We start from the raw sequence: 13901 nt of genomic DNA, 5'->3' as shown, positions 1-13901 counted from the left end.
ACACTCAGTGTTTCTCCCCCCCTCCCCTCCCTCTCTCCTTTTCTCGCTCCCCCATACTTACAGAATCAGTACACATTACTTTTGTGCACCCACACACAGATTGTGGTAATGTGTGATGTGCTTCAGTATAAGATGTTGCGTTAGCACCAGTGAAACCCTCCAGCTGCCTCTCTGGCAAATCCATCTGCAGCTGTTCTGTAGCTTCAGCAGCTTTAACATTCCATCTTATATGAAACTTCCTTACAATGACAGCCGTGCCACAACAGAAAAAGTGTGTTTTATCGCAGTTATAATCAGGGTAATTAATCTGTCACTCCTAATGGTATTCAGGATGTTTGTTAGATGCTGTTTGAATGCACTGTGCAGGGAACTCTGGGCGGTTTTATGTGTATAGACAGTGAGGCGGCATGTGAAAGGTCTCCTACCAAGTGGAGAAACTTGAGGGGGCAGGGTGCTTATATCGGACACCAGACTCCAAACGTACCTCTCATTGCTGTAGAAGTACATTAGTACAACATAAGTCACATCTTGTTCTGCACAAAACTGCACCTGCAGAACTTCACTAAAAGCTGTAAATCACAAAATTAACTGTTATCATTTAGAAAGTTACACATTCCATGCATGTTCGTACTAATATTTCAATGATTTAAATAGTAATATTTAAATTAATTAATGTTAATATATTTAAAAAAATGTTGATTATTTAAATATTTTGATATATGTGCTTTAGAAATTGTATAATTTATAAATATGATGTTTTTAAATATATTTTAATATAATATTTAAATATTGCTAGATTTTATATATAAATCTAACAATATTTAAATAATAATATTAAAAAAAATAAAAATAATAAATATTTATTTTTAATATTATTATTAATAATGAATTAATGTATATAATTTAATATGTAAAATATGTTTAAAAATTAGAATTAGAATCTGCTTTAAAACCACTACTAACACCTTATACGTTCTGAAAATGTATGGAAATCCATAAAAACAGTCAAGGAAACACATACTAAGACTGCCGACTTTACATAATTACCTTGTCTGGAGCATGTATTTGCTAGCCAGTGCTTCACTTCATTATAGTTTGGCAATCATGGGCTCCGATTGGTCTCTGCCACACAGAGGTCGTGTCCCTCCCACTGTCATTAGTGTAATTCAGCAGTTGGTTGATCTGGGACAGAGTGAATTAAATTGAAAATATGGCCTTGTTGCTGTTTCTAGCACAATTCAATGTCACAGGCCACACCCGGTGACAAAACACATACTTGCATTGCAATTAGTGAGCGTGTCAGCTGTCTTATTTGATTCCAGAGAATGAACGTGTGTGAGTATGTTCACTGGCTTAGTTAGTCAACAGACTTGGACAGATTGTAGATCACTGTTTTCCCTGCTGTCAGGTAGGGCATTTGTTGAACAATTTGGCTGGCATCAACAATGAAAAAACGTCATGAGATCTAAAACAAATTGAAACAGACAATGCAATTCTATTTACAAGCTTCTGCAAGTGTTTGAGCTTAACCTGATTAGAAATGTTGAACATGAGCCATACATTTAGTTGCACAACTTTATATGCTGCATTAAAAATCCTTAAAAACAGTAAAGTGTATTAGAAAATGCACTTTATGGACTGTAATACTGGCTTCTTTTATTGAATACTGTTAGTTTATGGCTTACTATGAAAAAATATTAATATGTGAAACAGAATGCATTTATGCAATGATAAATGTTTCAAACAGAAGTTGCGTCAAGTTTGTGTAAAAACGTCTGGCACTTTATGAATGCACGAAAATTATAAAAACAGTGCTGATACCAACGATTAATTTGTAATGCTGGAAATGGAAGGTCAACTGCTTTGCATTGTGGGACATGTCATCTCATGCAATGCACTCTATTCAGTACCACTATTATTTTTTTCTGATTTTTCATGATCCGTAAAAAAAATATATATATGAACGGTAGCTTTACTATAAAAAGGCCTTTTTATTCTCTTGACATGGTAAATAGCCACAGTCATGGCCACATGTCTCAAGTATTAATAGCCTGCCAGTGTGTTTATGAATTATGAAACCAAGAGCTAAGGGTGTTATGGTTATTTTTATAAAGGACTGTCACTCCTATACTGCCCACCGTCTCCACAGTGACGCTGAGAGATTTGACAGGACTATATTTACCTCCATGAAAGACTGCCTAAGTCTCTTTCCTCATCATGTCGTACAAAGAAAAACAGTCATAATCTGACTGTGAATGAATCATTAATGCATCTTCCAGCAAATAAGGCCTTTGTTACCCCACTTTTCCCATTGTAGTTGAAGCCTCAAGGCTCTTAAATAGCTTATGATTTTCAGTAACATTCAGCCATGCTTTTGCCAGCACTTATTTTAGTTTGAAATGTGTTGCAGGCTTTGTAGATGCTATTGACGTTTGTATGGAGGAGGTGTGGGCACCAAAGCAGATTTTCGTGGTACACAATCCTCCTCTTATTTCATAAATTATAAATTATGCTCAATTAAATGTGCAAAAATAAACTTTAATTTCTTTTTTTTTTCTTTGTTTCAAAGGGTGTGCTTCTATTAGATATATAACTTTCATTCATCTGATAATATAATCTTAAAACCTACAGTTCTACAGCACACATAAACAAAAATAATCAGTATTGTTCATAAAAAAACAATATCAGTCAGTCTTTAGTGATAAACTATCACTGTCTTCTATTACCCTTTACAATAAACTTTAAATGTATGATGCATTTGTTTGTATGACGTATGAACAATACAGTTTTTCTTGGTTCCATTGTCTTGAATTAGTCTATATAATTAATTTATTCTAAATTAGTGAAATGTGAATGTTCTCATCTGCTCAGAGGAATAGCTTGATGTTCCCCCATTTGTAATAATCTTGTGGTCATTACTGAAACTAATCTTCTATTCAGTGCAATGGACAATTAATATCAATCTGAATTCGGAATGGTGCATTATGTGGTTTGATTAAAACAGGCTCAAGACATTAAGGAGCTATTTCTCTTCTCTCTGTCTCTATAGGGGCTGGTGTTTTCTTCCTTGCATGTGCAGAAGGAGAACAGATCAGTTTTTTGTTCGATTGCATCGTTCGTGGCATATCGCCAAGCAGGGGGCCGTTTGGACTGTGTCCAGTCCTGCCAGGTGAGTTCATATTTTTGGCGGTGTGTGATGTAAGATCTCAGTTCAGAGATTTCAAAGTTGCCATGTCCTCACTGTTGGCCTCATTAGATTGATGTGCATGAGCTGTCAGCTGTGTGTGCATTTCTGTGTCTAAGCTCTATGTATGATTAATATGTAGTGTCAAGTTTCCCCCTCTCTCGTTATCTCTTCCAGAGCACTCATGTTCTGCTCAGATTGACTGTACTGGTTTTCTGACTACTGGTTTTATGTTTGGAATCCCAGAGACTCTAATTATGTTCATGTAAAAATTATAATATTTGAGTCTTTTATTTTCCCTTGGGTTTAATTTAATAGGTTCCTCTGATCTAATCAAAACCCAGTAGGCAGATATTATTGAAGCTGCAGCCCTCTGTTTTACCACACAGTAGGCATGCACTTCTCAGAAATGTGAAATTAAAATAAACAATAAATAATTAGCAGAACTTTACTGATTTATAATTTGATCATGTAAAAAAAAAAATCATTGCATTAATTAATGTTTTTAAATTGGATTCTCTGAGATCTCCAACAAAAGTAATGTAACATTTTTAACAAGACGAGGCATTTGAAACGTGCTATCTAATTTAAGTTTTGTTCATAATCCGCTCTCATACGATTATTTAAAAGGTCATATCAATTTGATGTTAAATATGTTTCGGAGTTATTAAAATTTTCCTGGAGTCTCTTGAGACCCCAAACAGAACACGAGAGTTAATAAATCATTCTGAAACTATCTTCGTAATGAATTCATGTGCCTGGTTTCAGATTCCATAATTAATTATTTTCAGTTATCAGTAGTTATAATGTAATATTTTATTACTGAAAAGGCCCATGCAGATTTTTATATCTAGCTGTAGCAGGATGCTGTAGTAAGTCATATTCATTAAGTTAAATGAATTTAACAAGTCTTACTTTGTAATGGCAGTCGCTTTTTGAATCTAGGAACTCAATGGCTCCATCTTGACGGAGATTAGTAATATCTATGTGGTGCATATCTTTTTAATGGAACCCAACATGACTTCCCGAATACTGAATTATTGTCCTGAAAATCAATGTAAGATTCACATTTAGTTTATTGATTGGTCCTAGACAGATGTACCATGTAAGCATAATAGTATATTAAACCTTAATGGGTTGGACATATTTTATAGATCAAACCGCCACCTTGGAACTGGAGCTGCTGAGCCAGTGATATTGAGCTAAAATGATACAGTCTAGCTGAAAGGTTGTGTGCTGTCATGATTTGTGTGAACAGGAACCTGTGTAGAGCTGACATACAGTCAGTAACATGAAAGAAGGATATGGATATGAAGTGGCTTAAAGCTTTTCTGTGGTTCATAGCTAAAATTAGCACAGCTGTGGTTAAAATGGCTAAAAAGGATATAGTTCAAACCCTACAAAGATTGGTCTGCGAAGCTCCAATATTATGCCCAGGCTGCCCCAGGGCTGTTCCTTGTAATAAATGTATGTGTTGCTTTGGAAAAAAGTGCATGCTAAATGACTACTCATTTACATAGACCCATTTACAGAGGTGATTCATTCTGTGTGGACTTTTGTTTTGACAGGAGGGGTTCCCCCACCCCCCTTTCATTACATTGACGTTGTGCACCACAGCCTTAAAAATATGATTATTCAAAATTGGTACAGATATTTTTGTATTTCTCTGTGGACCAACAACAAAGACAACGCTATCATTTTATGCACAATTTTGATGATGATGATAATAGCTTGCTTTGTAATCATGTTGAAAACTTTTTCCCCAGTACTTTTTTCCTCAATAAATTCTCCCCATTTCTGTGATTGCTGTAGGAAAGTATAAATATATTAATCAAAAGCCTTAAAGTTTGTTTACTTCTGTGTTTATGACAATACATTCTCTGAATTCTCAGATTAATGTAATGCCACATTACATTAAGTTCTCGTCTGTCGTCCATCATACTGAGATGTCAGGGCAGTTGTTCTGGCTGTCATTAAGTGTCATTAATTAAGTGCATTTGATGTTAAACTTTGACATTCAGTGAAGGTTGTGCAAGAGTTTGCCAGTGATAAATAAGTTGTACAAGTCACTCTTCAGTTTCAGCTTCTCACTTTATTCTGTATTCTGTGGAGTAATTTCACAGAACAGATCAATTGTACAATGACATACCACTTTAAATATGCAAAAAGCAAATGTTCTTTCAGCTTTTTATCGTCACACTCTAAGGACTGTTCTTCAGCTGTACATGTGAGGCTGTGTCAGCTTGCAATTTTGTTTTTGCTTGTGAAATATTGATTTTTCAGTCTATTTGCTGCCCATAGCATTACTTGAATGTTTGTTGCACTATGTTAGACCAGCTTGAAATTGACTTTTCATGCTAATAAGATTCCAAAGGTATCTACCGCTAAACTGTACAAAGTCTTATGCCTCCATATTAACTTTTCTATGCTATATTCTGCTGTTCCTTTCCTTTCCTTTTGTTCCAGTTGTGTCTTTTTCGAGACCCCTAATTTATTTTTTCTCCCCTGACTGATTTATTGTCTCATTTGAGTACTTTGTGTTCAGTGTCCTGATAAATTTTATTGTGAGAGAGAATGATTACCAGCCTTCTGTCATATTCAAAAGGAGGTCTCAAAGCTTCCCGTGTGTGAGTGTGGATGCACGTGTGTATGAGTGCTTGTGTGAGAGAGTATTGCTGTGAGGCAGTGTCTGTGATGTACCAGTGGAAACTGATAAATGTGACCAGTGGCTCCAGTAATTCTGCCAGCAGAGACAGTGATACAACAGTGATGGATTATATATGACTTAATGCACAGACAAATCAGTGCATGTTTGTGTTTCGTTTGTGTATTCATAAGGATATATGATGGAGCATGAGTGTATGAATGATGAATGTTCACTGTATTAGTTTAATTAAAATTTAATTAGATTCTGTTTCCATAGACCCCAGTGCTAACCCGTCATCTATAGAAGACAGGATTAGCCAGGAGGCCAGTGAGCTAGAGAAACGACTCAGTATGCTGTCGATTTGTAGTCACCACAGCAGTGCAGGTAACACACACAAATATACATATAAATATAAACACAGGGGAGGGTGTTTTATTTAAAATAAAAGTTTTTTTGTAAATAAAAAAATGAAAAGTTTGTAATGAATTAACATCCTCATGTCATTCTGTTTTTAGTGGATCACAAAAGAGTAATTTTTGAAGAATCTTTACATATTTCATTCCATACAGCAGCAGTACATAATGTCTGTCAAGCTCCAAAAGGACCATAAAAGCACTTTAAAATGATCATAAAAACATTCACATAAAAGCCACTCAAATGCTTTGTGTGGGAAAAGAGACGGAAATTGAGGTTGTTAGTTGTTATTATCATTATATGTCAGAGGGCTTGTTTTATAAGAGATAATGTAGTCAAACTAAAGCCTGAAACTTCATCCTGAAGGGATTTATTTGATGATTAACTGACTTTATACTACCGTTTTTATCTGTTTACCAGATAATTAAATAAGCATGCAAGAAATACCAATTTGAGTTTGAATTAGTTTATCATGTAAAAAGAAAGGGAGCACAAAATGATACAAAAGACATGAAACTTGCCATGGTCCAACATATTGTTTATTCAAAAATACTTGACCACAGAATGCAGCTATTGGCCAATCAGACTAAAGTTTTCCTGAAAGGGGTAATATGATGTTGCTAAAAAGAACATTATTTTGTGTAATTGGTTTAATGAAATGTGTTTATGCGGTTTAAGGTTAAAATGCCAAAAACACTCCTTCAGGGTTCGAATAAGTTTCGGAAAGTTTTTTTTTTTTCTCGAGTATGGCCCTGTTTGACGTCAGACGGAATTCCTTGTATGGGCACTTTTCCCGGACGAGTGCACGCACACACATCAACCAGAGCGAGAGCAACCCATCAACATGCTTTAAGCCCCATTCACACTACAAGCGACACGCATCAACAAAGCGACACAGTCCCATTAATTTCAATGGAGAGCTGGCGATTTCCGGTGACACGAGCGACAGCGACCGTTGGCAACTGGGGCATGTCCAGCGACGCGACAAAGTTCAGAATCCTTCAACTTTATGCAAATGAAGAGCGACTTTCGGGAGTGCCAGCCGATAGGAAAGAAGACGGTAGAGCTCATGTGATCGTTCTCCTCTCAGCACCGTAGATAAACATACGCAATGGAAGAAAGTAGGCTTTGTTTCTCAATCATTTTTGTTTGTATGTACATATTTAATTTAGATTTAGATTATATTTAGTCTTTTGCCTCCAAAGTGTTTGTACTTAGCGGCAAGAAACCTGATTCGCTGTCAAGGCAACCAGTATTGAGAACGCCCACTAGCAGCCTCATCGCCAGCCCCTGGCATCTGGCGACATGCAGCGACAAAAGTCGTGTGAATGCAGCTTCGTGTTACAGAAGTCCTCTGCAGTGCTGCACAGGACTTGATCGAAAAGGATTTGTCATTTTGTTTTTAGACCACGAAATCAACAGTCACCAAAGTAGTGTGTTTTTGGTTGTGAGGGAAAGACAACCTCGTTCAGCTTCCCAAAGAACCCAGCGTTAAGGGAACAGTGGATGCAGTTTGTTTCTCCGGAGCAGCAACGGAGTTGTGCAAGTATGTTTGTTTGTTCGTGGCATTTCGGTGACGAATATTTTATAAACAAACAAAATTAAAATTTAAGTCAATAAAGTTTCTGTTCCTGTTTTATTTAAGTCGATGTCACAGCTTGCAGACGATCGCTACACAAAAGGTTTGTTCGACTTGAAGCGGCACTCCACAGATCGATCGGTGTTCGACATCAAAGTACCGCGAGAGCAATTCGAAAGCATACAGAGCCTTCTGCTCTCTATTGCTGTCGCGGTACTTTAATGTCATACACTGATCGATCTGTGCAAAGCCGAGTGCTCGTGACTCTTTATCTCCGCCCACGGCATGCCTCCAGGAGCTCAACTGTTTTCAGAGAGAAGCGTAAAGCTGTATCTGTCTTTTATAAATCTGATAAAACTAAAGACTCTTCGGAAATATGAAGGATGCAATTCTACTCTATAAGTACTCAAGATTAACATGAGGTTGGCAGTAACTGTGTGTTATGTCCCCTTTAAAAGACTTTATGCACATTATAAAAATGTGGTGCAAAAATTCTCCTTTGTGTTCCACCAAAAAATAACTGAACATCTTCATATAACTCAAATTGTAATTGGTTTTTGTCTCACTCCCTTTTTGAAATGGATGTACAGTGCTATCATTTGGTAATCCCATAGTCTCTTTGTCATAATTGGTCAGCCTCCACCTTCAGTTATGGCGCCTCCTTGGCAGGAGATGATCGGAGCATCTCTAGCTCCTCCTCTGAGACCAGCCATTCTGATAACAGCCTGGGAAGCCGCCTGGCGATATGGCCTGAACCGGTCAGACACCCCACCCCTGTCGAACCATCATTATCATCATCCCTGTTAGGGGTTGCGGGATGTAAGAGTACAGCCTGTTCTGTCAGCATGTCCAGTGATGACCGTCTATATGGAGCGATGATGGGAGGGCTTCGTCCACCATCCAAGCCTCCTCACCCTAGAGGCCTTCAAGAGGCGGGACGCCAGAGTTCAACAGACAGCGGTATTGCCACCGGAAGCCACTCTTCGTATTCTGGAAGCTTCTCCTCCTACACTGGTAGTATGGATATTGGGCATGGAGAGACTGATGAGTTTGAATCCTTAACAAGCCTCCCTCAAAACCCCAATTCAAATTCTAACTCCCTTATCAACACTCCAGTACGGACAATTCCACTTATTCCTGAGCACAACCCGTGTGTGTGTCCACTCAGAGAGGCTGCTCAAATGCAGGCCACCATGTACCAGGTACCCAACCCACCTCTGCAGCATTATGACATCCCCCGCAAGCTCCTACAACACCAATCATCCAATCAGGAACAGTTTTTGACTGCTGCAAGCCACGGACAGAGGCCTGAATGTGGAGCTCTGGTACCAGAGGGTGTCCCTGCAGATGCCACCCCCAAACAAACTGTCCCACAGAGATTCAAGTGGTGTGGTGAAGGAGCAGTGCCCCCTGAAGGTTCCACCACATCACAATTACAGCTCGCCATTTGTCCCGACTGTGGGGGAGGAAAGGTAACAAGATTTGTTTTTTTGTTGTTTTTTTTTGCTCTTTGTGTCTGAGCTGTTCCACATTTTTCAGCTGATTCGGATGTTCTTTTCAGAGTTTCTTGTATTACTTATTCAGAGGTGCTGCAAGACCCCCACAAAATCAGCTGCATGAAACAGACCAGTGTAGTTCGATTTCAGGAAGAACAACTCATATGAGTTTTTTTTTAGTTTTTTTTATAGTGACCCAGAATAAATGACTCAGTTCTTTTTAGTGAATCAAACTTAAATCAGTGTAGTATGACAACAGACACATTGGCGTTTTTTTTTTGAAGGATGTGCCCACCAATGCTGCATTTATTTAATCATAAATATGAAACATGAAATATTATTGCAATTTAAAATAGGTGTTTTCTATTTTAATATATTTAAAAATTTAATTTATTTCTGTGTTGGAAAAGCTGATTTTTCAGCATCATTATTCCAGTCTTCAGTGTCACATGAGCCTTCAGAAATCATTCTAATATGCTGATTTTGTGCTCAAAACACATTTCTTATTATTATCATCAATGTCTAAAACAGTTGTGCTACTTAGTATTTTTGTGGATACTGTGATCTTTTTTTTTCAGGATTCTTTCATGAATGGAAAGTTCAAAAGAGCAGCATTTATTTGAAATAGAAATCTTTTGTAACATTTATAAATGCCACTTTTTTATCAGTTTAATGCATCCTTGCTGAATAAAAGTCACTGACCCCAGACATTTGAACACAAGTGTATGTTACCACATTTTTGTTAGTTATGTAGAGTTGTTCACACCTTTTCCAAAATACAATGGCATTTCTTTTGTCCATTTATTCTTTAACACTTCTAAAAGTATCATTAATGGAACAGTTACAGAACCGGTATTGCTTTATAAATAACCTGTTAGCCTCCATATGCTAAAAGAAACTTGGTGAACTTGGGTGTAAAGAAATTACACAGCAAATAATGCAAATCAGTGAAGCTTATTACTCCCAAACAAATGTGCTTTGATTAAACCGGATAACTGCATGGCTATTTCTGAGTCTAAATGCATCTTTTGTCAAAGTATGCGGACAAACTGTTCTCTAGATTTGGACTAAAACTTTACCAACAGAACAGACTTTTGCAACAGATCAGGGCAGTGTTGATTGAGCATCAGTTTTTCGTTATGCACTCCTCTAATCACAGAATCCAGCGTTCCAGCACAAATCCAAAGACTGTTCCAGCCGTCTGTCTCTGGATCATGCTCAGCCATCACATTGATGCATCAGTGGGGAGGCACAACCAGTTTGCAGAATGAATTTAAATGTGTTTGTCATCTCGCCACATGCTCCGGGTTGAGCTATAAAAACAGCTTGCTTTGACCAAACAGCAAACAAAAACTCCTAGCGTTTTCCTATTCAGGGCAATCAATATTTTGCACTGAAAAACATACCGCTCTCAGTACTGTGGCTTACAGCATTCAATATTTTGTTTTTTTTTACAATAGTGGTAAAATTGCAGTTGCTTATTGTGGCCGGAAGCATGTCTTCAGGCTTGTACTGGGTGTTGGTGTAGTCAGTCAATGCTAGTTGTAAAATTTCATTTAAAGAAGTAAAAACAGCAACAGCTGAAGTGGTGACAAATATGGTACGATGTTTGGTTTTCATATATTTCCACAAACTTTTGGTTCAATGGTGACTTCGAAATATTTTTGTCATGTACAGAAGAAGCAGAAATGGCTGGCTCGGCCAATTAAAGAAAATAAATACAGCATTAAACAAGTCTGCTGCTGCTTTGGGATTTCCAAATTACTTTTGTGTTTGTGTAGGTGGAGGAGAGGAGCAGGTGTGAGATGAGAAGCAGTTCTGAGGAGCAAACTGACGGTGAGCATCATACATTTTATCTGGTTTTGAAATAATAATGATGATAAAAAGGCCTCCGAGGACACTGTCCTTCAGTCAGGTAACAATACATGGATGTCATTTCATGCCTCTCTCATCCCTGAGTACATAAAGCTTTCAACCAGACCTCTGTGTCTGTATCGACTGATAAAGTGATTCTAGTCTCAGCATTGACATGTTATAGCTAAACATAGTAACCTTGAGGAGAAATTGTGATGCTTTGTTGTCACTGGATATCTTATGTTTGTGTGTGCAATATGCCAAGTCAAGATTGTTTTTCTGCTGATTAAGAATTGAATGATTTGGAGCGTATATGAAGCTCAGTGTGTTGTGATTCTAAATGAATGGCTTACTTGTGATTCATTCGTTTATGTTTTTGTTTTGTCCTGCTCAGCTGATCCAAAAGGCAATTATGAGCAGATGGCATTCATGACTGATGCATCCAGGTGGCCACAGTTCAGAGCTGGAGAGTATGGTAATTGAGATGCCCCTTCTTATACAGTACATCGCCATCTGATCGCTGCATTTTATTCGCTCAGTTTCATTGGTAACTGTGCATAAATTGGGTTTGTGTTGTGGTCTTGCAGGAGAGACTGGACTGACAGTTGACAAACTTCAAGGTGATTCTGTTAACTATGTAAATATCCCCATCAGTCCTATGTCTAAACGCCAGCTGCACTACATGGAGTTGGATCTGCAGGACCGGCCAGAGTCAAGCCACACTGTCAGAGGTACACTGTGTTCCTCTCATATACAGTCACACCAAAAAGTATTCAGACACCAGATATAATATTTGATTTTTTTTTTACTAGTGGGTGCAGGACACTATAGTTCATTTATGTAAGTGAGGATAGCAAAATAAAGTAAACTGTGACATTATACATTATGGTGGCATTATGGGACATTATACCCAAAAATTCTTCATACAATGGACTACCAGTAAAATTGATAAAAATTTGGGACCAAAAATTATTCAGACACTTTGACCTGACCATGTTTTATGTGTTATCTGACATTATCAAGATGAATTTGTTCTGACACAGTTTAACTCTGTGTTCTTGTCATATTTCATTACCATTTTCTAAACTACAGCGAATAAACTGTGATAATGTGTGAAATGTTGAATTTTGGTTTGACTGTATATACTACTTTCTTTTGATACTTCAATTACATGCCATAGGACTATCATGACGTGCTACATACTACATGACTCCAACCTAAAAAAGGTCTCTAATGCTCACCAAGGCTGCATTTATTTGATCAAATGCAGTAAAAACAGTAATAATGTGAAATATTATTACAATTAAAAGTAGCTGTTTTCTATTTGAATATATTTTAAAATGTAATTTATTTATGTGATGGCAAAGCTGAATTTTCAGTAGCCATTACTTCAGTCTTCAGTGTCACATGATCTTTCAGAAATCAGTCTAATATGCTGATTTGCTGCTCATGTATCATTTCTCATAATTATCAAAAGTTGAAAACTGTTGTGCTGCTTAGTATTTTTGTGAAAACTGTGATACTTTTTTTTCCCCAAGGGGTTTTCATGAATGGAAACATGAAAAAAGAACAGGATTTATTTGAAATAAAAATATTTTGTAACAGTGTGTAAGTCTTAAATGTAATGTTTAGATGCATCCTTACTGAATAAAATTAATTTTTGTCAATAAAAATCTTACTGACCCCAAAGTTTTAAACAGTATTTTAAACTATTCGTATCTATAGTTCTGTCTATTTTGCGGTTTGAAATGACCGTACAGCTGTGTTGCGATTTAAAATATGAGTTTTTCTCAGTCGCTTTGGTACTTTCTCAGATCAGATTTGAAATTTCCAAAATTACTTGTTCAACCTGCACATCATAGTAATTTGTGCACATCATAAAAGCAATTTCTCATTCTTTTGAACAAATTGTGAATGCTTTTGTACGTTCATGTTCAGTCTTACCCCCAAAACATCTTGTTTTGCATTAGTTCGTTGCTTACGTCATTCAATGCAAAATGGTTGAGCTAGTTGTCATAATCTGTCAAGCATATTTTCCATACATTTCTATTACTTTTTTTTTGTAAATGTGTTCTGAATTGATGAATTGTGCAGGTGAATCTTGAATTTTACTAATGACGGGTTAATTAACCAGTTATCAACCAGTTCTCTAAAAGGGTAGGTGAAAGGGTAGGGAAGCAAAGAGGTAGAAGAGGCAATGGGTGAAGCCACATTTCCAGTGGAAAAAAAGGCCACTATTGTGGAGCTTGTTCTCAATCATGACCTCACAATTGCTGAGGCAGGTTGAAAGATGCAGCCAAATATTGTCCTCAATCATTCAAGCATTTGTAATGTAATCCAACAATGTGCACTGTACTGTAATACTGTGTACGTACTGTGATTCTTCATATTACTTTAGTCAACTTACATTACACAGTAAATATACTTTATATAGATACACACTCACACACATATGTATACACATGTACATATACAGTGGCATGCGAAAGTTTGGGAACCCCTAAAATGTGAATAATTTTAACAAAGTAAGAGTATATATATATATATATATATATATATGGCTAAGCATTTTGACTATCTTGTTGGTGATCAATGAAGCAAAGGACTTGTCATTCTGATGGCACTGATATGTTCATTTACATAAATACAGGGCCGTCCTTAAAGGGGTCCTATTATGCTTTTTCACTTTTTCAACTTTAGTTAGTCTGTAATGTTGCTGTTTGAGCA

The 13901-nt window shown here is 37.0% G+C and overlaps 1 protein-coding gene across 1 annotated transcript in view; it reads left to right on the top strand.

The window, feature by feature from the left end:
• Window positions 1–13901, top strand: part of LOC107674231 (protein Dok-7-like) — a 22445-nt gene that overhangs the window by 6612 nt on the left and 1932 nt on the right. Inside the window, exons 5-10 of the mRNA XM_016468148.1 lie at window positions 3050–3169; window positions 6108–6215; window positions 8461–9296; window positions 11102–11156; window positions 11569–11649; window positions 11762–11905. Of these exons, the coding sequence (XP_016323634.1) occupies window positions 3050–3169; window positions 6108–6215; window positions 8461–9296; window positions 11102–11156; window positions 11569–11649; window positions 11762–11905 (1344 nt within the window). The remainder of the gene's footprint in view (window positions 1–3049; window positions 3170–6107; window positions 6216–8460; window positions 9297–11101; window positions 11157–11568; window positions 11650–11761; window positions 11906–13901) is intronic.

This window comes from Sinocyclocheilus anshuiensis, unplaced genomic scaffold (genome assembly GCF_001515605.1).
Source record: "Sinocyclocheilus anshuiensis isolate Anshui unplaced genomic scaffold, SAMN03320099.WGS_v1.1 scaffold728, whole genome shotgun sequence".
In the NCBI taxonomy this organism is placed as follows: domain Eukaryota; kingdom Metazoa; phylum Chordata; class Actinopteri; order Cypriniformes; family Cyprinidae; genus Sinocyclocheilus; species Sinocyclocheilus anshuiensis.
The sequence above is the reverse complement of the archived record's forward strand: the minus strand, read 5'-3'. Positions and strand labels throughout refer to the sequence as shown.